General features: G+C 34.0%; 1 protein-coding gene across 4 annotated transcripts in view; it reads left to right on the top strand.

The window, feature by feature from the left end:
- Positions 1-22,149, top strand: part of PRMT3 (protein arginine methyltransferase 3) — a 112,101-nt gene continuing 89,952 nt past the window's right edge. For 2 of the 4 annotated variants that reach the window (XM_076002094.1, XM_076002096.1), the window contains exons 1-8: positions 3-240; positions 478-610; positions 2,229-2,311; positions 3,699-3,748; positions 4,499-4,601; positions 13,483-13,642; positions 15,075-15,216; positions 19,687-19,752. In XM_076002094.1, the coding sequence (XP_075858209.1) occupies positions 213-240; positions 478-610; positions 2,229-2,311; positions 3,699-3,748; positions 4,499-4,601; positions 13,483-13,642; positions 15,075-15,216; positions 19,687-19,752 (765 nt within the window). In that variant the 5' untranslated portion in view covers positions 3-212. Of the gene's footprint in view, positions 241-477; positions 611-2,228; positions 2,312-3,698; positions 3,749-4,498; positions 4,602-13,482; positions 13,643-15,074; positions 15,217-19,686; positions 19,753-22,149 lie in introns of all 4 variants that reach the window. The other 2 variants (XM_076002097.1, XM_076002095.1) reach the window with 2 other exon arrangements.

The following is a 22,149-nucleotide window of genomic DNA, read 5'->3' as shown; positions in this document are numbered from 1 at the left end:
CGCCTCGAGGCCGGAAGCGTTCGCGAGCCTGCGCGCGCTCTCGTATTTCTAGGCGCCCGCGGAGTTCCCCGAGTCCGGGCCCTGCGGCGGGCTCGCGTTGGCGCTCGCTCCCGGGTTCCAGTCCCTGAGAGCTTGGCGGCCGCTGCGCGCACGCGTGCTACCCGGCCCAGTCCCCGCCCCTAGACACGCCGGGCTCCCGGGGCACCACGGCCATGTGCTCGTTAGCGTCGGGCGCCACCGGTGGGTACCCCGGCCCCTCCGCGCCGCCGGTGAAAGACCCTCCCCTTCCCCTGGCGCCCTCCGGGACGCGGGCCGGGCGGCCGGGCCTTGCAGGGAGGATGGAGGCGGTGCTGGGTGAGGGCCGCGGGCGAGCGGGCGGGAGCGGCGCTCCCTGAGGAGACCACGCTCCCCGCGCTGCTCCCCGCGCCCCGCGTCGCCTGGTGTCCGAGTTAGATCTGACTGTTGTGCGTGTGTTAGGCGGCCGGGGCGCTGTGGAGGATGAGGACCTGCCAGAACTGTCGGACAGCGGTGACGAGGCCGCCTGGGAGGATGAGGACGATGCTGATCTCCCCCACGACAAGCGGCAGACCCCCTGCCTGTTCTGTAACAGGTTCGTCCGCCTCAGCGCCTGGCCCCAGCCCTAGGGTGCCCGGGCCGCGTGGGGTCTGTGTGGTCTGCCCAGGAACCACTGGTCAGGAGGCGAACCCGAGTGGCCTGTCTTGATTTCTTGAACCACTAGTTTGGTGTGAGGGTTTATTGAGAAGGAAGACTCAATAATGGTATAGGGGGAGGAGCCCCGAACGGGAAGCCAGGTTGTACAACTGTTTCTCCACTGGCCTCAGTTTCCCCTTGTGTAAAATGAGAGGGTCTTGCATTGAATAGCTGGTTTCCAAATCTGGTTGTGCACCCTTACCACCTGAGACACTTAAATAAAATATCTCCAGATGCTAAACTCTGCACCTTAGTCCTCTAAATCAGGGATGGCGTCTAGGAAGCTTCTGTTTTTATAAAGACACTAGCTCAGGTGATTCTAATGAGCAACACTGAACTAGGTAATTTAATCCCTAAGGAGCCTTCCAAATTGACCATTCTATCATTCTTTGACCAGTAGAAAGCTGCTCAGGTGTAACACTTCTGTTTTGAGCCATTTAGGCTTGTAGGTCACCTTTCTGAAGTAGGGGCTCCCCACCTGTAGAAGAGGAAGGTATTGATGCCTTTTTCACTTAGGGAAAAAGAAACTGCAAGATCAATAACTTGATCGAGGTCACAAAGCTGTGGTTTTTCCTATTACCAAACTCACATTCTCTCTACTTAAAATTCTGCCTCTTAGTCTCAAGTAGATTTGACTTTGGCTGTTCTTTTGGGCAAGTGAGCATGAAAAAGGCCTGGCCAGTGTTACTTCAATAAACATTTTCTAGCGTTCCCTATATCTGGGCATGGTACTGATTGGTGTTATATTAGTATTCTCATGTGTTGCCTCATTGGGTAGATAGAATGTCTGCATATACTGTAGTTGTCATGAAACAATATTTATTGAGCATCGGGGTGCAGTGTCTGTGATAGGCTCCGTAAATACTGCTAATAGCCTATTTCAGTAAACATTTGTTGAAACTAAAGCTGCAAATGTGCTAGGACTATAAAGGATGTATACAGCTTCTCTGCTGTGTATTCCTGTCTTTATGTGTCCTTCAGTTTTGCAGGTCACATAATAAGGCTTGTTCCCCACAGTGTCTGTAATGCAAGTACTCTGGGAATACCACAAGATCACTTTTGAAGTAAGGCACTTTGGGAATGTGCCCGTTGTAGAATTACATTTTATGCTTTTTTCTTAAAAGCATTTGAGCTGTGCCAATTTGGAAAGCCTCTGAAAGCAGAGTTGACACTTAGAGGAGAAAAGAATCTCAAGTGGGGAATTTTCGTGACTTAAGAGAAATAGTTTACCAAAGGGAACTCTTTCTTAAAAGCCTTCTGTTAAATTCAGTGCTATTTGGCAGATAAATTAACTTTGACATTTAAATAGCAATTTGTTTTAGGTGTAAAATGGGACTCAGAAATACTAATTTCCTTTAGTAGCGCTGGAGTCCATTCCTTTCATCCACACGTGTGTTTTTTCTTAATTGGAAATAAAATAGAAACCAGCAGAGTTCCAAAAAGTGTATATTTAATATGAAATCAGTATTTAGACTACTTTGGGGACTATTCCATGAAGATATTGCTTGCTTTTCCAGGTTATTCACATCTGCTGAGGAAACGTTTTCACACTGTAAATCTGAGCATCAGTTTGATATTGATAGCATGGTTCATAAACATGGTGAGTCATTTTTAGAATAAAGACAAGTTATGAAATTTAAATTCAAATTTTATAATTTTCCAGACCCTTTTTCTATATAAGTCTAGTAAAATTAAACCTATAACAGCTTATCTTACGGAAATGAACTTTCTTTTGACAAGTGGTTTTTGGGGAAAGATTAATAAGTCACTTTTCCAGACAGTATTCACTGTATGTAAGCTTATAGTGTTTTTTACAACTAAACAGGAAAAAAAAAACTTGGCATTTGATTGCGTATTTGTTATATTAGAATTAGGGAGAACAATGGTAGACATAGACTTTGGGAAAGGAGGCAGGTCTTTTGAAAATAACTTAATCTGGTCAAAGCACAACATGAATTCAAGGACTCCATGATTGAGTTTTTTTTTAGAAATTTGATGGAGAGTATGGAAAGAACATGGAGTTAAGATAATATGTAAAATATTTAGGTGATGTTTCTTGTAACTTGTATTTAAACATACCTTACAATAAAAGCTTTCCCCTTTAAATGGATATAGGAGCACTACGCTGTTCCGCTGAAATTAACTAAATACAAAAATGAGGTTTTTTGGTACTTATACTTATTAATAACTGGAAGGGACATTGTTAAAGAATAGCACATACTAGACATTTTTAGGTCTCACATAACGTGTGATATAACATGTTTATAAATATCTTCAACTGCAACTACTTTTGTAAAACGTGAATAGCAGCCTCTTTTTTTTATGTTTCTAAGGTTTCATTTTTAAACTAAATTAGAATCATACTTTAGATATAATTTTGTATTTTTTCACTTACCAATATAGGGGGTTTTATGCTTTTAAAGCTTAAATATTCATAATGGTATTCTCATGACAGATAATAACCAATTGGTTGGGTATGTGAATTGCTTTCCTTTAAATGCTGCTTCATTTCTGGAAAGATATGAGAACTAGCTAACAAGCCTCATTGTTTTTTAATTTGCATCATTTAACATCATGTAGAAGCTAGGATATTTCAAGTCCTACAAAATTATAATTTGGTAGGTACCATGAAAAGTAGGGATTTAGAAACTTTCAGCTCTACTATCAAGTGCCAAATACTTGATAAAATCTAGGACCTGATTTTCCAGATTCATATTGTTCTGACAAATAAGGAGTAGAATTCTATGAATTTCCCATTTTTTTATAAATGTAAGAAAACACTTAAAATTTTGTTATCTATGGCTGTTTCTCAAGTAAAATATTTAGAAGTATCCACATTATTTCTTATTTTTAATAAAAGATTCAAAGTAGTAGTTTTGAGCTCAGAAATATTTTATTGTTTAATTGTAGAAGTCTTTATAGAACAGGTCAATTAAACAAAACATGTTAAAATAAGTGAATTATCTTTTTTTTTTTCCCCTCCTTAGGACTTGAGTTTTATGGATACATTAAGCTAATAAATTTTATTAGACTTAAGGTAAGTCAGGAGCTTAATTACACTTTGTTTAGAAATTAAAGAAATGCCAACATGACCCTCAATGCACTGGTTATTTAAGAGAATACAAGGAACTGTTATAAATTTAAGACAGGAACTGTTTTAAATTTGGTACTCATCATATTGGGGAATCATGGAATTAGGAACTAGCACAACATAAAGCACCAAAAGTATCATTTTTAACTGCATCTAAGAGATGATTCAATGTTAGATAAAGGGAAATACTGATAGACAATATTTCTGTAAAATCTGAAAAAATTCCAGTGTAATTTCAGGTACTTTTGTCTTCTATTTTTTCAAATACTTTTTTTGGTTCTATCAATGTTTTTATTGTCAGTTTCATTTCTGGAAAGATAGGAGAACTAGCTAACAAGCCTCATTGTTTTTTAATTTGCATCATTTAACATCATGTAGAAGCTAGGATACTTCAAGTCCTACAAAATTATAATTTGGTAGGTACCATGAAAAGTAGGGATTTAGAAACTTTCAGCTCTACTATCAAGTGCCAAATACTTGATAAAATCTAGGACCTGATTTAATATATAAAACTTTGGGTTGAAACCATTAATTAAGCAACCACCCAGTCAAGTTAAAGACATGACAAGTGAATAGAAACATACTGGGTTTATATAATTCAGCCATGATTTCTTTTTTTGTTAAATTTCCCTAGTTTTTAGGGAGATTTTGTGGTTATATGCAATGAAAACAAAATGCAATTAATTTTACTTCCAGAATCCTACAGCTGAGTATATGAATTCCATTTGCAACCCAGTGCCTTGGGAAAAAGAAGAATATTTGAAACCAGTATTAGAAGATGACCTTTTACTTCAATTTGGTAAGATGAACATACTTTATCTACTTTAATTAACTATTTTTTTTTAATAGCAAAATGGAGGTAAAGTTTTTTAAGAAACTATATCATCTTTTTAATTCTCTAAAGACCTGATCAAGTATTGGTTTCTATAGAACAGGTAAGTCAGTTAAAACTGACAGTCACTAACATTACCAGAGAGGAATTTAGAAGTATGAGCTTGTTTGAACATTTTGTACAGGATGTTTTGAAACGTAAGGAGATGCGAGAGCATAATTTGTAGTTGTTAGACACTGATTTTTTTAAAAAAACGTTGAAGTGGATTTAATAATATTTGTTGCTTTTGTCTCATATATTCGGATCAGGTGATTGACTTTTCTTAAGACATCTAAATTCCAAAGATTTTGTTTCAATGCAAAACAGATTCCATTCAAGTTTTTGTGGGCTTACCCTCATATACTGTTAAGCTTCCCTTGTGGCAGGATCACTCTGATTTCTTGGCTGTAGCTTTCTTCTTTAGTTACTTGCTGTGTGCTTTGGTTCATTCTTTATTGAACTGAAGTCTTAATGAAAATTCTATTGGTCTTTTATAGTTGTTGTATAGGTCTGATCAATATGAGTGAAGTTGTATCTTCTCTTCTTATTTATACTTTATTTCATGCTTCTTATGCCACTCGGGCGAGATAGAGGGTTTGTTCTCTTCAGATCATCAAGACCATTCTAAATAGACACCTTAACAGATAATAGTTTGACAATTTGTATGTGAGGAGTTCTTTGATTATTACCACTGATTTCCTTAAGAAGTACCGTCATGGAGTTGTGTGGCAGTGTGATATGGTAGTAAAAACCTTAATGTGATACTTACGAACTGTGTTACCTTGCAAAAGCACTTGAGCTTTCTGGTTTTAAGTCTTTTCAGCTATAAAATGAGGAATTAGGGCCATATTTCTGAAATTCTTTCTAGCTCCAAAATTTGATGATTCTCAGCTTGATTCTTTCCCCCTTTTACAACTTCTCTTTGATCTCACTTTTCAGAATGACCGTAGTGAACCCTTTGATAAATGGCAAAGCGCCCAGTAGGTGTTCTTTGAGGCTTCTTAAATTCAAAATCATCTATTAAACACTTCAGGGAATGAAAGTATAAGTGTTTTAGGAATATGAAGAATTAAATATCACAATCCTTTGCATAAAGGGCCTCCAGTCTAATAGGTGTGTTTTTTAAAAAATATTTATCGTATATTTTAATATAGAATATGATAAGTTTCATGAGAAGTGGAAAAGGTGGTAGGGTACAGTTCAGAAGACAGAGATTACTCAGATCAATGACAGATACTGAATTTGTGTGCTGCCCACTATGTATAAAGACCAGTATTGAATTCTCGACTCTAAAAAGGTATATAAACTTAATTTCTTTTAGCCTTAATTTTGATTTGTAAAAAGGTGATACTGACATAAGGTTGTTGCAAAGGTAGTACACAAAGATAATACATATTAGCATAGTACTTGCCACAGGATAAGTGCTTAATAAAGGAAAATTTATTATTAGTAAACAAAAATTCTACAGAGTTTACATGAAGAAGTGATGACAAAGAGCTGAAACCTAAAGAGACCTATTAAAGGAAATGGAACTTAAACTGGGCACAATCTTAAGTAAGTACATTGCCCACATTCTCTTAACAGTCTGTGCTCCAGGCCATTGATGGAGAGAAATGGAAGGGAAAGTTGTCATTCTCCTGGCTTCGGGCTTGATTACTGACCATTTCATCTCCACTCTCTTTCAGTAAATATTATCAAGCATCTGTTAAGTATTTGGCTTTGAGAATATAAAGATGACTAAGTTAGTAAAGGAAAGGAGTAAGAAAATAGGCAATGAATGGAATGTACAGTATAAACAGGAAAAGTAACTTTATGGTGGAGAAATCTGGCAAACACTATCTTAGCGAAGTAATCAAGGTTAACATCATTGGTGGTAAGTTACATTGGTGGTATATACCCTTGATATGATGTGATGAGAATGGCAATTCTGTGGTCTTCCTCCCCAAAATAAATAACCCAAGTCTGATTATGAAAAAAAGAAAGAAAATCATAAATCAAGACCCATTCTACGCACTACCTGACCAGTATTCCTTATAACTTTCAATACCAAAGAAAGCCTGAGAAATTGTTACAGACCCAGAGGGGTTTCAGGAGACATGACAACTAAATGTATTTTCCTATCCCAGATGGGATCTTGGAATGGAAAATGGACATCAGGGAAAAACTAAGGAAATCTGAATAAATAAGATCAAGTTTAGTTAATTTTTTAAAAAAGAATAACACTTGGAACATATTCCACAAAGAGTTAATTTCCTTATGTATAAAGAACTCTTAAAAATTGAGGGACTAAGAACCAAACACTTGATAGAACAATGAGGAAAAAATACAGGATCAGACAGTCACCAAAAAAGGTATAAAAATAGTCCAAAACATATGTAAAAGTGTTTAAACTCAGAGACATGTGATTTAAAGCAACACTGAGGTACCATTTCTTGCTTATGAGACTGACAGAAATCTTTAAAAATGACAACTTGTTTTGTTGGTAACGCTGTGGTTAGGTAGACACTGTGCTAGTAGAATCCAAACTTGGCAGTACTTAACAAAATTATATATGTACTTTTTAACAAAGCAATCTCACGCATAAGAATCTATGTTGAAGATACATCTCCTACATTCTGAAAATACATATACACAAGATTATTCACTGCAGCATTGTAATTTCAGAATATTGGAAAACTAAATGTCACTACATAGGAGAGTGGTCCCCTGAACTATGGTATATCCACAATATGGAAGAGTATACACCCATTAAAAAGAAGATATTTGAACTGATGCAAAGTGATATCTAAGACATATTATTAAATGAAAAAAAGCAAAGCCAAGAAGAATATCTGTAGCATGTTACTCTTCATGTAAGAAAGAAAGGGATTTGAGAAAATCCATGTGTTGCTCTTTGTGCAAAAGAAATATAGATAGTAAATCTGAAAGTAAAGAAATTGGTTACTTTCAGGGTTTAGCAGAAAATGGATGGGAAGAAGGGTGCAATGAGAATAGGGTAAAAGGATAACAAAAAGATAACAGATTCCTGAGTATGTTGTTTTGTTTAGCTCTGACTCTTAGGATTATAGTAATGTTTCTCATAGCCTTCATATCAAAAAATCAACAATTAGAAAAACCAAGATGTGGGGGGCAGTGCAGAAGGAGGATGATGACACAGGAGAAAAGAACAAAAGTAACTGGAGTCTTGACTATATATTGTGGTGAGGCTAAAGATAGATCTACATGAATGCTGTAATCTAATAAGTAAGGGTGTTTCTCATGGAGTATGGGTTAACAATTCTGACATCACTATTTGTGTGAACTAGAATTGAACAAGTAAATAGTACATTGTGGATAATAATAGCCAGGTTTTTCACAGTTGGAGAAAGAGGTTTGAAATAAGGAAATAAGGGTTGGGCATGATGGCTCATACCAGTAATCCTAGCACTCTGGGAGGCTGAGGCAGTAGTTCAGGAGTTCAAGACCAGCCTGCGCAACAGTGAGGCCCCGTCTCTACTAAAAATAGAAAAATGTTTAGTCGTGGTGTCCACCTGTAGGCCCAGCTACTCAGGAGGCTGAGGCAGGAGGATCCCTTGAGCCCAGGAGTTTGAGGCTGCAGTGAGCTACGATGATGCCACTGCATTCTACCCAGGGCAGCAGAGTGAGACTCTGTCTCAACAACAACAAAAAGAAACTAAAATAAGGAAATAAGAAAGAGTGAAATGAATCCTGTGGTGATAGATTAGAATCAGAGATGTCAGTATAAATTCAGATATATGTATTTATTGGTAGGTACAGAAATATAGGTGTGTGCCTAGTATAGGTTAGTATATATACATACATTTCTTAGCTTTGTCTGCTGAGAGGCCCTAGAAAAAACTCTGGCAATAATGAGCATACTTAATGGCCAGATTTTGATTTCTAACACTGTTCTCCAATAAAAGGATCCAAAGCTCTTTAGAGAGAGAATTGATTCCAGCAGATGGGGCAGGGAAAATACAAGATGAGCTGGAGCATCTTGTGCCAGAAAATGAGGAAGTACTTAAAAAGAGCACAGGAGCCAACCTGAAGGAGTTTCTGATGGCCAAAGTAATGATTTGAGTGACATAGAAGATAATAATATTAGATTTTTACCCGTAGGATAAAATATCCATGAGTCCATACTGACAATAATCACCCAAATAAATAAATGGAAATGGAGCAGCTCAACCTTAGACTAGAATTCCTATTAATAAATAGAAGAGAGAAATAGAAAATCACTATTAGACACCACAGTAATTACTTGCAAAAACGATCAAGCAATGGTTGCTAAGATAGTGGGCAAAAATGTAAGGTAAAATAAGACTTGAATAGTTCAAAGTCTTTTTTCCCAAGAAATCTGTAAACTGCACAGATTAATAGATAATAATAAACTGCATAGATTTAATAGAGGTAGCCAGCAGACACCACCACAAGCAAGTGGTGAAGGTGAATATCACTAGTAATGAGGCAGATTGACACCGTGAATCCTCTGGCATGATGCACTGGGAAAGACGCATCATTTGTCTCATTTTCTTGCCAGAAATGTGTAATTGTATGCCAATCATGAGAAGACAATCAGGTTGAGGGACATTCTACAAAATCACCACAAAATCAGTACTCTTCAAAAATGTCAAGCTCATGAGAAACAAAGGAGCTGTTACAGATTGGACGAGACTAAAGAGAAATAACTAGCTGCAATGCATGAGTATGAACTGGTTCTTGGAACAGAAAAAGGACACTAATGGAAAAATGTGAAATTTGAGAGAGGTCTGTTGATTAGTTAATAACGTTACACCAATATTAATTTCCTGCTCTAGAGTTTTGTAATGTGTTGTTTGGCATTAGTGAAAGAAATAAATGAGTATACTCACTATACTACGTTTGCAACTTCTCTTTAAAATTAGTTCAAAATAAAGAACATTTTAAAAATATATTGTAATAATGTTTGAACATAGGGTTCTTTCAGCCAATATAAAGAGAGGGATTCCTAATGTAGTCTGGTGGGCTTAAGAAGGCCTCCCAAAGGAGATGAACAGAGTGTGAAAGATTGAGTAGAAGTTATTCAAATGGAGGAATAGTGGAAGGAAGTTCTAGATAGTGCTGTTAAGGCGAGAAAAGTTGAAGCATGGTAAGGATCAAAAAGATAGAAACAACTGACATTTTTTTGCAGATGATGTGATTATGTACATACAAAAAGCAAAAAAATCGTCAAATTGTTAAGATTAATAATGTAGCCAAGTGTCTGGATATGAAATCAATTGGATTTCTGTATACCAACAACAAATAGAAAATGAACTTTAGTACCATTTACTATAGCAAAAAATTACAACATACTTAAAAATAAGTCTATTTACTTAATTATGAAACTAAAGACAAAACAGTATAGGATACCTTTCTAATCTTTGGATAGGGAACTATTAAGACAATTTAAACACATCCTATAAAGAAAAATGTCGATACACAAAATTTCTTAATTTTTACTGTAGTTGAATGTATCAAAAGATACTATAGGCCATGCATGGTAGCTCACACCTGTAGCCCTAGCACTTTCAGAGGCTGAGGAGGGAGGATCCCTTGAGGCCGAGAGTTCAAGACCAGCCTGAGCAACGTAGCAAGACTCTGTCTCTACAAAAAAATAGAAAAATCAGCTGGGAGTGGTGGCCCGCATACCTGTAGGACCAGCTCTTCAGTAGGCTGAGGCAGAATGATCATTTGTGCCCAAGAGTTTGAGGATGCAGTGAGCTATGATGATACCACTGCATTCTAGCCCAAGTGAAAGAGCAAGGGCTTGTCTCCCTCGCACCCTCCCCCTCCCCGAAAAAAGATTCCATAGAGGGAAAAGAGATAAGTCACAACTATAAGAAGGTTGTGCAATATGAATAATTGGCAAGGGATTATTATGCATCATTAGTATTTATAATTAATCAGTATACTTAAGTATTAAGAATTCTTTTCAGTCAGTTTGACAACACAGTTGAAAAATTTAGATCTTAGTTATTTCCATGTATATTGTAGAATTGTAAATTTCTGCTCAAAAGTCTGCTAGGATTATGATTGGGATTACATTTAATCTATAGATCCGTATGTGGAGAATTGACATTTTAACAACATTGAATTAAATTTTATTTTCCAGTTGGTTGCTCCTAGTAGATAAATTGTATTCATTTTTATGTATTTACCATGTGTTCTTTAGTTGTTGTAGTTTTGTAAATCTCTTTCTATTTTCTTTAAGATCATGTCATCTTCAAATAGACACACTTTTACTTCTTCCTTTTTAATCTTTTTTTTTCTTTGTACCTTTTTGCATTCCTAGGATAAATTCTGCTTGTTCCTAGTGTAGTATTCTTTGTATGTATTGTTAGATTCATGAAGGCTATTAGTCTGTAATTTTTTTCATATAAACTCTGTTATACTTTGGTATTGGACTTATGGGTGGCCTCATAAAATGAGTTGAAAATGTTTGCTTTTCGTCTTTTTCCTGACAGAGTTTGAGATTGCCGTTATTTCTTAATTAAATGTTTGTAGAATTCATCATTGAAACTGTTTTGGCCTGGACATTAATGTGTGGGAAGTTAGTGATACATTGTGTCCTTCCTTAATAGGTAGTGGGTCTTTAAGATTTTCTTCTTGTGTTGTGCCAGTTTTTGTAAATTGTATTTTTCAAGGAATTTTTTCATTTCGTCCAATTTGTTGACTGTTGGGTTTTTAAAAAATTTAGTAAAAATTTATTCTCTAAAAGTGTTCAATTTATTATATGTATTGAATATGAATTTATTGATTTTTGTTTTATCTTTATGTATTTAGTGATAACACCTCATTCATTCGTGATCTAAGGAATTTGTCTTCTCTTTTGCTTCCTTAACTAGTTTGTCAATTTTTGTCTTTTTCTGTGAACCAACTTTTAACTGTTAATCTATTTTTTTACTTCATTGATTGCTTTTTCTCTACTTAAGTTTATTTGGCTCTTGTATTTCTAGTGTCTTAAAATTGAATCTTAAATGTTTAGACCTTTTTATTATAAAACATTTAAAGATATAAGTTTCTCTCTTAGCACTACTTTTTCTGTATCCCATAAATTTTTCTTCTAATATTTTTTGACTCGTGGCTTATAGAAGAATGTGTTCAAGTTTTAAGTATTTGAATTTTTTGCAAACATCTCATTATTAGCTGATTTCTAATTTGATTTCATTATGATCAATAGTCATACTCTGTAGTTTCAACCCTTTTAAATTTCTTGAGACTTGTTTTTAAGGCCTGGCACATAGTCTTTCTTGGTGAACATATTGTTTGCATTTGAAAAGAATGTATGTTCTCCAGTTATTATATAAGTGCTAAATAGGTCAAGGTGCTGAATAATTTTGTTTGGTTCTTTTATGCCTCTTTGGACTTTTTTTTAAATCTAGTTATTTCCATTGTTGAGAGGGGTACATTTAAATGTGACTGTGATTGAAGGATTGTCTGTTTTTAGCTTTAATTTCTTCATGTATTTTGAAGTTCTTCTGCAAGGTTTATACACATTTATTATAGTTGTTATATTTTCCTGAAAACTTGATCACCTTTTGTAGTCATCATCTGCCTAAATGAAGTATCCAGGTGATTTCAACATCCTGAGACAGTCTAGCACTTTGAATTAGACTGTTTTGGCAAATTGTAGTTATGAATCAATGTTTCTGAATCCTTTCTCTTTTTCAAATCTAAAGTTTAATCTTTGGTGGGGCACAGTGGCTCACGCCTGTAATCCTAGCACTCTGGGAGGCCAAGGCGGGCGGATTGCTCGAGGTCAGGAGTTTGAAACCAGCCTGAGCAAGAGTGAGACCCCATCTCTACTAAAAATAGAAATTAATTGGCCAACTAATATATATAGAAAAAATTAGCTAGGCATGGTGGTGCATGCCTGTAGTCCCAGCTACTCGGGAGGCTGAGGCAGCAGGATTGCTAGAGGCCAGAGTTTGAGGTTGCTGTAAGCTAGGCTGACACCATGGCACTCACTCTAGCCTGGGCAACAAAGCGAGACTCTGTCTCGAATGAATGAATGAACGAATGAACAAACGAATATCTTTGACCACTATCCCCATTTCCCCCAACCCTCAGCCCCTGGCAACCACTATTCTACTATGCTTGTGAGTGTTTTTTAGATTCCACATATGATTGAGATCACATAGTATTTGTCTTTTTGTGTCTGGCTTATTTCATTTAGCATAATGTCCGCCAGGTTCATCCATGTTGTCACAAATGGCAGGATTTCCTTTCAGGACTATCTAAATGTAATACCTGCTGTTGTACAGTAAGAAAACAGGCTAAGAGATAGCTTTGAATAGCCGTAAGAACATGGGCTAGGAAGGCAGGTGTGGGTTTGAATCTTAGCTCCTCCATACATAGCTATGATTTTAGGTTAGTCACTTAATTTCTCTGAAATTTATTTTTTCCATGCCTAAAATGGGGATAAATATTTATATATTAGGTTTGTTTTGAGGATGAAATGAGATGTAATGCATGTACTAGAAAGATACCTGGTGATTAATAGATACTAGGTTTTTTTCCTTCTACTTTGTTCTTCCTGCATTTGGTTCTGTATAATATTTATATATATATGTGTTCAATTTAGCCAACTCCTGAAAAGCTTAGACTAACAGCATGTTCTCTGAATTCAAATTGAAACAGTTTGGATGATAAATATTTAATTAAAAGTACTTTTACTAATTTTTCTCAATTGGCTACATAATGGGCACTTACAATATATTTAGTCCTAATATATTTATGCTTGCTTTATTGTTATAGCCTAATGATAATGTCCATTTTATTTCTTTAGATGTAGAAGATCTTTATGAACCGGTGTCCGTACCATTCTCATACCCCAATGGACTCAGTGAAAATACATCTGTTGTTGAAAAATTGAAACATATGGAAGCCAGGGCATTGTCTGCTGAAGCTGCATTAGCTAGAGCACGTGAGGATCTGCAAAAAATGAAGTAATTTATCAATCTTATAGAAAATTAATTGTTTAGGTCCTTAAAATAATGTAGCAAATAGCAATGTAGAATATAGTAGAACATTTCATGTGCTGGAAAGTACAACGTAGATGTTTTATTTTAGTAGTATTAAAGATATGTAGCATTTTTATACATTGTGGATAGTTAATATAAATTTTATGGTTTTACCTATTATACTTCATAATTACTTTTGGACTAGTGGTAATTATTCTGATAAGTGTTGTCTTCTTGAATGTTTTTGTTCTTTCATATTGCCTTCCTTTTAATTTTCCTATTTTCAGTTGATTTCTCCATTTTATTGCTCCTGTTCTAGGTTTTTAAAGCAGAAGGATTAGTATTTTTTAGGTTTGGAGAAAATACAAGATTGAAATTTTTATTTTTAAAGAATTGAAATATAATTATGGTATAGTATTTAATCAGAAAACCAGATACATGGGGACATTTTTGTCCAGTGAATAAATTAGCATTCTTACAGTACTTTTCAAAGTTTAATGTGTATACAAATCACTTGGGGATCTTGTTAAAATGTAGATTCTGGTTCAGGAAATCTGGAATAGGACCTGAGGTTCTGCATTTCTAACAAGTATACCTCAGAGCTTTACCTGTTGGATTTGTAAGCTCATTGCTATTGCCTGAGTACCCATTTGATGGTCTGCCAGCATGTCCAGGAGGAAAGATAGTAGAGCCAATTTTAGTTGATCTTCCTTGTTTCTATGTCAGGTAACCTAGTAACCAACAGCAACTCTACCTTCTGTCCCTTTGCATTTCTCCTGTTTGCATACCTTCTGAATTCTTAATGTCTCATGATCAGAGAGGGAGTTGAGTTTTAGATCTGGAGTGGGTGGTATTTGTGTATGTAAATGAACATCTATTTGAGTCTACTTTCTGCTTATTGAACCCTCCCAAAAGAATAGTAATTGAATTTAAAGAATATTAATAGAATTTGAAATATACTATATTGATTTAGCTCCCAGAAGAAGGATTTTAAAAGAGTAGAAATAACTAAATTTAATAAAGGCAATGTGCTTATTTTGTTCAGTTGAAAATATAAAGAACTATAATCTCAGTTGTCATTGCTTTTGTGGCTTGCAGGAGTGCTTGCTCTTATTTGAAGGGGGGGAGGGGAGCATGGGCAATATATGTAACCTTAACACTTGTATCCCCATAATATGCTAAAAATAAATAAATAAATTTTAAAATATTTTTTAAAAAAGTTGTAAAAAAAGGAAAAAAGAATATGCCATTGGCTTAGGATCCAGCAGGGGGAGCTTCCATTTGTTCAAGATAGAATGTGATTTAAAAGGCTCATCACATTCTACTCCCTCCCTTTTCCTCTTTCTCAACCTCTAGCCTTCCCTTTTTTCATGGTCCAATAAACCTGTCTCAAGGGTGTATTTCAAATTGATTACAGACAATTTGCTCAAGATTTTGTGATGAACACAGATGTCAGAACCTGCTCGTCATCTAGTGCCATTGCAGACCTCCAGGAGGATGAGGATGGTGTTTATTTCAGCTCATATGGGCATTATGGGATACACGAAGAAATGCTAAAGGTTAGAAAACAGCACAAATGTGCCAAATTCATATTAAAGGATAAATATTGTAAAACAGGTTTGTTCTTAATACATATACTGTAGGAGACCTGCTTTTTTCGGGGGGTGGAGGGAGCTGCTTTCTAAACTTCTTTAGTACTTGATAGCTCATCTTGGGTTGAAAAGATTATAGAGGCATCAAAATCATTGTAAATTCTATTTAAGGTCATTATTAATATTATAAAATCACTTTTTGCTGAGAATATTGGAAAAATCAACTAACAACAGTCTTCTCAAGAACAACAATTATATTAAATAGGAATGATTAAATAGACTAAATTATACATTTTGCCTTTTAATGTACAGATGAAATGATTAATTTCTGTGTTGTAAATAGCAATACTGACTTTTGTTTGGGCAAATAATTTTTTGATATAAAGTTTAATTCTCACAGTTCTTATGGCATAACTTTTTCACACTTGAAATCATTGCTATATAGGAGTATTTCCTAGACTGGTCAAATTAGGTGTAGTTGTACCCTGCATAATATTTTGTTCCACTATGAACCACATATAACACGGTGGTCCCATAAGGTTATAATACCATATTTTTATTGTACTTTTTCTATGTTTAGGCATGTTTAGATGCCAAATATTTACTATTGTGTTACAATTGCCTGCTGGATTCAGTGCAGTAACATGCCATACAGGTTTGTAGCTTAGGAGCAATAGACTATATCATATCGTCTAGGTGTGTAGTAGGTTGTACTATCTAGGTTTATGTGAGTACATTCTATAATGGTCACATGACAAAATCACCTGACACATTTCTTAATTAGACGTTGTCCCCGGCATTAAGTGATGGTGTGGCTATATTTAGATCTGGCTGGTTTAAATTTTTATAATGGTAACGTCCATATAAAATAGAAGTCGATTTTTAGCTGTATGTAGTAATTATATATTTTATCAAGTATTGTAGATCATAAAATAGACAAGATGTAATTTTTAATTCAGTGAAACTAAAAATATTTGGAGTAAAGTAAATGTTGGAATGTAAAAATTGAGAATTTTAGATGTTTAGCTCTATGAATTTTAGATGCCATCATTATCTTTTATTTTCTTAAAACCAACCAGCAAAAAATGTATTCCTAAATCCTTCCTCCAAAGATTGATTTGTTTTATAGAAGCCCTAAGACTACATTTCCCTGAAACATATGCATTTAAATTAACCAGGGATATTTAATAACATGTATATATTTTGTTGAGTCAGTTTTGCAGGATCACAGATTGGAATTTTGCTGATTTCTATGTACTTATTTGGGGTCTTTTAAAGCAGTGTCATATCATTACAATGACATGTCACAGTTGTGCTTTTTGTTGTCGCTTGGGTAATGGCATAGCATTACAAATAACAGATATCTTCTTATAAGTAATAAATTACTGTTAAATCCAGAGTGAATTTGTTTAAAAGAAATTTACTTATTCCATTTTGTTTGTTAAAACTAATTTTATTGTATCTAGAATATTTTCTTTAAAAGAGTTAATGTAAGTTCATGTTTGTCATTTTAAATCACCCCATTAATTTAAATACTATGAACCTTTAATAGCCTTGGTATAGAAATTGTGTTGGACTTTTCAGACAGGTTAAAGGTTACTGAGACTCCCAATAAATATGAATGTTGTCAGTACAATCATCAGAGAAATTCAGTTTGAATGCCTCACATTTACGAATCTCTGTCCTGGACACTTGTAGCTATTTGTCAATAAGAGGATTTCACACCTGATCTTACAGCTTTAAATCCTTTTGATGTACATATAGATTTAGGAAGTTCCACCTCAAAGTTTCTATCTTTTCCCTTTTAGAGAATCACTGAAGTATGCTTATTAATAGTCTCTGTGCCTTTGTTTCCCTTAGTTGTACAATGTAATTTCCTCCTCTTGGAGACAACTTGATTAAATATTTATAGGAAATACAGATATATTTGATTCAAATAGAACTGTTTTTGTGTTTTGTTATGTGCCATGGATAAATGTGAAAGTGTGCCTTCCTTGAGCTTTATTTCTTGTTTCTTATCAGAACAATTCTTAGCACACATAAGCTAAGGTATGCTACTACCAGAATCTTAGCTAATTTTTATAAATAACTTAAAGTTTGAGAAACCATATTTATTTTTTATGGACTTTTTTAGGATTTATTTTTATGCTTGAAATTGGCCTACATTTTATACAGTATGGTTTGGATTTTTTATTGCTTAGTTTCATATTTTTTAGTGGCATTATTCTGGTATACTTTGTACTTTTAAATAAAAGTAGTTTGTGATCTTATTTCTGGAGTTACAGTGAAAATACCTTTTTTGAATTCCAGAGATATAATTGATAGAGCAATAGATTACATGAACTTTCAAAACTCCTTGCTACTTTATCTTTTTGAAGAAGAGTCAGATTTTTGATTAATACTATAAATCTGAAATGCATCACTCTATTTTCAAGAGAAACATTATTCACCCTGCTGTGCATATATTACAAATCATAGTATCATTTAATACATTGAAATTTTACTAATTTTTCTTTACTGCATTCTCTTCATTATATCTGCAGCTGATTCATGCTTTGTCCACCTTCACAAGCCTATAAGTTACAAACATTGTTATTTGTGTAACTAAAATTTATAGTCTATAACTTTTGTCTTTACCCTTATTCTTAAACATTTTTATTTATTTGTAGGAATTATTCCATGCCACTTTCCCTAGTGTTAAAATACTATCTTGCTCCTGAGCTGCAATTTTGTTCTTTTGTGTTTCCTAGTTTTAATAGGTTGGTACAAAAGATCATTTTTTAAATTTCTGTTTATTACTTTGTTATTTTGTATTGAAGTGTTAGCCTTTGTTAGAATAAATAATTAGAAATGAATGAATAGAATAGAATAAATAATTACGAAGGCTAGTCTTCTATTTGCTTGCATTTTTATGCTCACTGGATTTTTCTTTCAAAAATTCAGTTACTGAATTGAAGCTCTGCTTAGATACAAGGCATTATGTTTGCTATACTTTGGATTTCATTACATCGGAGTGAGCACATGAACAAAAACCATTGAATATGTAGAAAGATCCAAAATGAATGATTGTAGTGCACTCGAGCAGTAGTGCCTGGAGTTAAGACAGCGGTTGGGATTCTATTGATTTAAGTTGAAGCAGTGGTGAGGCAGTGTGATTGGTGAGAGCTTTCTAAGTGACTGCCTTCCTGACTGATGTTCACCCTTTGCAGGTTTGTTGTTTCAGCAGAAAATCTCTGGTTATAGTGTAAGACGAGTATAAAAGGTAAAAATGTATGAAATAGGGTGATTTTTTTAAAAACACAGTTTTAAAATTAGATAGGATATTAAAATTTACTTATCTATCTTAGTAATTCTTAAAATAATTTTCAGGGGAAGATTTAATAAACCTGATTTTTAAAATCTTTGTAAAGCAATTAGAAATAATAATCAGAATACATGGAATTAATTATGGCTATTTCCGTTTGTAGGTCTAGTAATTAAGTAAAATGACTTGCCTTTTAATAAGATCTCCTTTGCAGGCTTCTAAAAAATATTCCAATATTAGTATAAAAAATGTTTTGGGGAGCATGGTTTGTATTACATTTTGATATTGTAGCATTCAGTGTAGCTGTTTTATTTTTACCTAGTGTGAAAACCAAAACTAGAATTCTCATTCTGTGATTATTTTATCATAATCATATTTTACTTGGCAACAGAGCCCTTATCTGTTTAATTTGCAGTCAGTGTGTGTCTCAACTTAGGGAATCAGCTTTGTTCACCAACCAACATAAATGTTAGAGTTGAATGCCTGCCTTGGTCACAGGTCATGTGAGTGAGACTCCAGAGTGTAGGAGTCTCATAATGTGGGCTGCAGGGCTCACATGATTTACTTTTAGGCTTACAAGCTTTTAAGCATCATTTCCTACTACGAAAATTTCTAGAAACAAAGCACAATTATAAATCAGATAGGTGCTGATCATTGACTTTCTTAGAAAACGCTCAGTTTAGCTTCATGTTTTGTATGTAACTGCAACATTTAATTTATCTATTTTTATTTCTTTTATTTTAAGGTAGCTCTAGTACAGAGAAGGGAGTCAGGCTCTAGATTCCAGGCCCTATTTGAAGGAGAAAATATGTTTGTCTTCAGTTAGCTTTAATTATCACTTGAAGTCTTACGTTGGTAATGCATATAAAAAGGAAAATGCATACATTTTTAAGAACTTAGAGCTTATTTGACTTTCAGTGATGTTCTTAAAACATTTTCTTTGTGTGTTGTTGCTATTTCTATTCTTTATTTTCTTTTAGGAAAAAAAAATAAACAAAATAAACTTGGTTTTCCAGGCAAAAAGTAGCTGTGGAAGCTAGCAATGTGTGATAAAATAGCACATATCTCTCTCAAAAAAAATTTGTTTGTTCAGACTATCCTATAAACACAATGTTTTCTTCTCTCTACCCTAGGACAAAGTACGAACAGAAAGCTACCGAGATTTTATATACCAAAACCCACATATCTTTAAAGATAAGGTGAGTAGCATAGGCTACAGAATTGTACATTTCTTGTTGTTTTGGGACATTAGAAAGGCTCTCTAGGGTCATCATTGTGATAGCAGTTGATTGAACGTATTCTGGCTTTATTTCATGGAAGACTTTTATGATGCTGTTGTGCAACATACTGATAACAGAAATGCTGATTGTTGCTGTCATTCAGTATATTCTTTTTTTTAAATTAAAAGCCATTAATTACAGTGACATAGCTTAAACTGTGCTTATTCAGATAATTTTGCTTAAACCATATTTTTGATTTACAGTTATTCCTATGAATTTCACATGTATCAGATAAGCCCTGTATCAAAGGATACTTTTAATTATTACTCTAGTTTGTGCTGAGTAGTTAAAAATGAATAACTTTAACAATAATTTTTTAGTAAGTAGGGTTAAATATTATATGGTGGAATTTATCTTATATGCTTTCTTTTAATATATTAATTTGCCCTTTGAGATATTTATATTTTAATATTTAATGTTTTATATTTAATATTGTCTCAGGTTATTTAAAAATGATTGTCTACCCTGTGCATGTGTATGCATGAATGCATGTTTGAAATTTGTATGGACTGTTTTATCTCCCTTTACTTACAAATTTTTTTCATTATTTTTTCTTCACTCTCTGTTTTCTTCCCTCTCTACCTTGGTGTGGTTACTTAAAAGTTCAGATTTCTCTGTTTGTTCCTCCTTATTGGAAATTCATCCACTAATTTAGTAAAGAATATTATGACTTCTGCCGTTTATATGCCTTTGCTTGGGACTTTTTTCACACTTTTTACTTTAAGAACATTTGTATTGATCACATCAGGTTTTAAAATTCCCTTTTCGCCTCTGTTTTAAAAGGTACTTCTCTGAGGTTATTTCATGGGCTTTACGTGATATTGCAGTAGTAACAACCTTTATGTTTTGGAAATCCCTTTTCCTGATTTTTATATTGTTTGGAATATCATCTTGAATGGCCTTTCATTTTCTATACCTCTTTCCTGAGAGCAGTGTTTCACTTGTGAGTCAGCTGAATTGGACAGAAATGTGCTGAAATTTATATGGTGCTCTGATATCTTTTGGCCAAAGCATTGCTTTATCATAAAAGGTTTATAATGGTGTGTATGCTTGTTTTTGCTGATTCCCACCATAGACAAATAAATTATTTCATTTTCAAAATCATGGTTATCAGTGCTTTGTATTTAGCTTTTTTGTATGCTTTTTATGTTATTTCAGTGGAGACTTAAGAATTTTTTCATAATGTTTATATTTGTACTTAAGTGCTAGAAATAATTTATTTAATGTGTTTGTCTAAAAAAAACAGTTTCCAGTGAAGAAAATTATGTTACTTTTAATAATACTGTTTTATATTTCCAGTTAGATTATGCTGAGATTTTTGTTGTATTTTATCATTAGTATGCTGTATAGAAATTAAGCATAGGCATCACTAGTGTGAGAAACCAGCTATATAATTTTGGGCAAATGGTGAATCTCTTTGGGCTTCACCTGTAAAGTATTTTTTTAAATGCCTTCTACTTCTAAAATTCTGTGATTTTTGTTATGAGAACATTATCATTGTCTGTCTTTGGGCCATCTTTTCTTAATACTTTATGATATGAATACCATAGGAATTTATTAAGAAAGAAGGTTCTCTTTCAGTATGCTTTGAATAGACTTTTGTCTTATAATATGTAAGAAAATACTGAAAAGGCTGAAATATTAGTAATCCTAAGATTAATCATCAAGAAATTAAGTATTTGTGAATATTTTTATATACATGAAACAATTCTTATTGAGTACACACACCTATACAACATTACTTTTTGCTTCTAGATTTTTAATTGTACAGTATTATAAAAATTTTGTGTATTTTATACATTTTAATATATAAAGTATGACCAGGCAAAATAATATGTAATTATTTTGTTATGTTGAACTTCTCTTACTAAGAGATTAAATCTTCCAGAGTCAATAAAAGGGCTTATTAATGAATTGGGAGTATTTTTCCATGGAATTTTGCCTTTAACTTTTATCAATGTGTAATGAGTTTTAGTTGACATTTATGGTTTCTCAAAAATATACTGTAATGTAAAATATTATACATGTCAATTTTTAACTTAATGCACATTCAGGGCATAATAATATTAAATCTAGAACTTTCATATTTTCAAATAATTTGGGATACTTTGCACTATTAGAAAATATTGTACCATATATTTAGATAGCATTTGATAATTTATAGATTACTTTCAAACATGACTCATTGTCACTATACAATACACCTATACCTAGGCAGAGCAAGTATTTATTTCCTTATTACACATTAAGAAACTTCAAATCAGCAGGATAATTGACTTGCCCCAAAACGTTCAACTAAAAATAAAAATCTGAGGC

This window comes from Microcebus murinus, chromosome 4 (genome assembly GCF_040939455.1).
Source record: "Microcebus murinus isolate Inina chromosome 4, M.murinus_Inina_mat1.0, whole genome shotgun sequence".
NCBI classification, from domain to species: Eukaryota; Metazoa; Chordata; class Mammalia; order Primates; family Cheirogaleidae; genus Microcebus; species Microcebus murinus.
The sequence above is the reverse complement of the archived record's forward strand: the minus strand, read 5'-3'. Positions and strand labels throughout refer to the sequence as shown.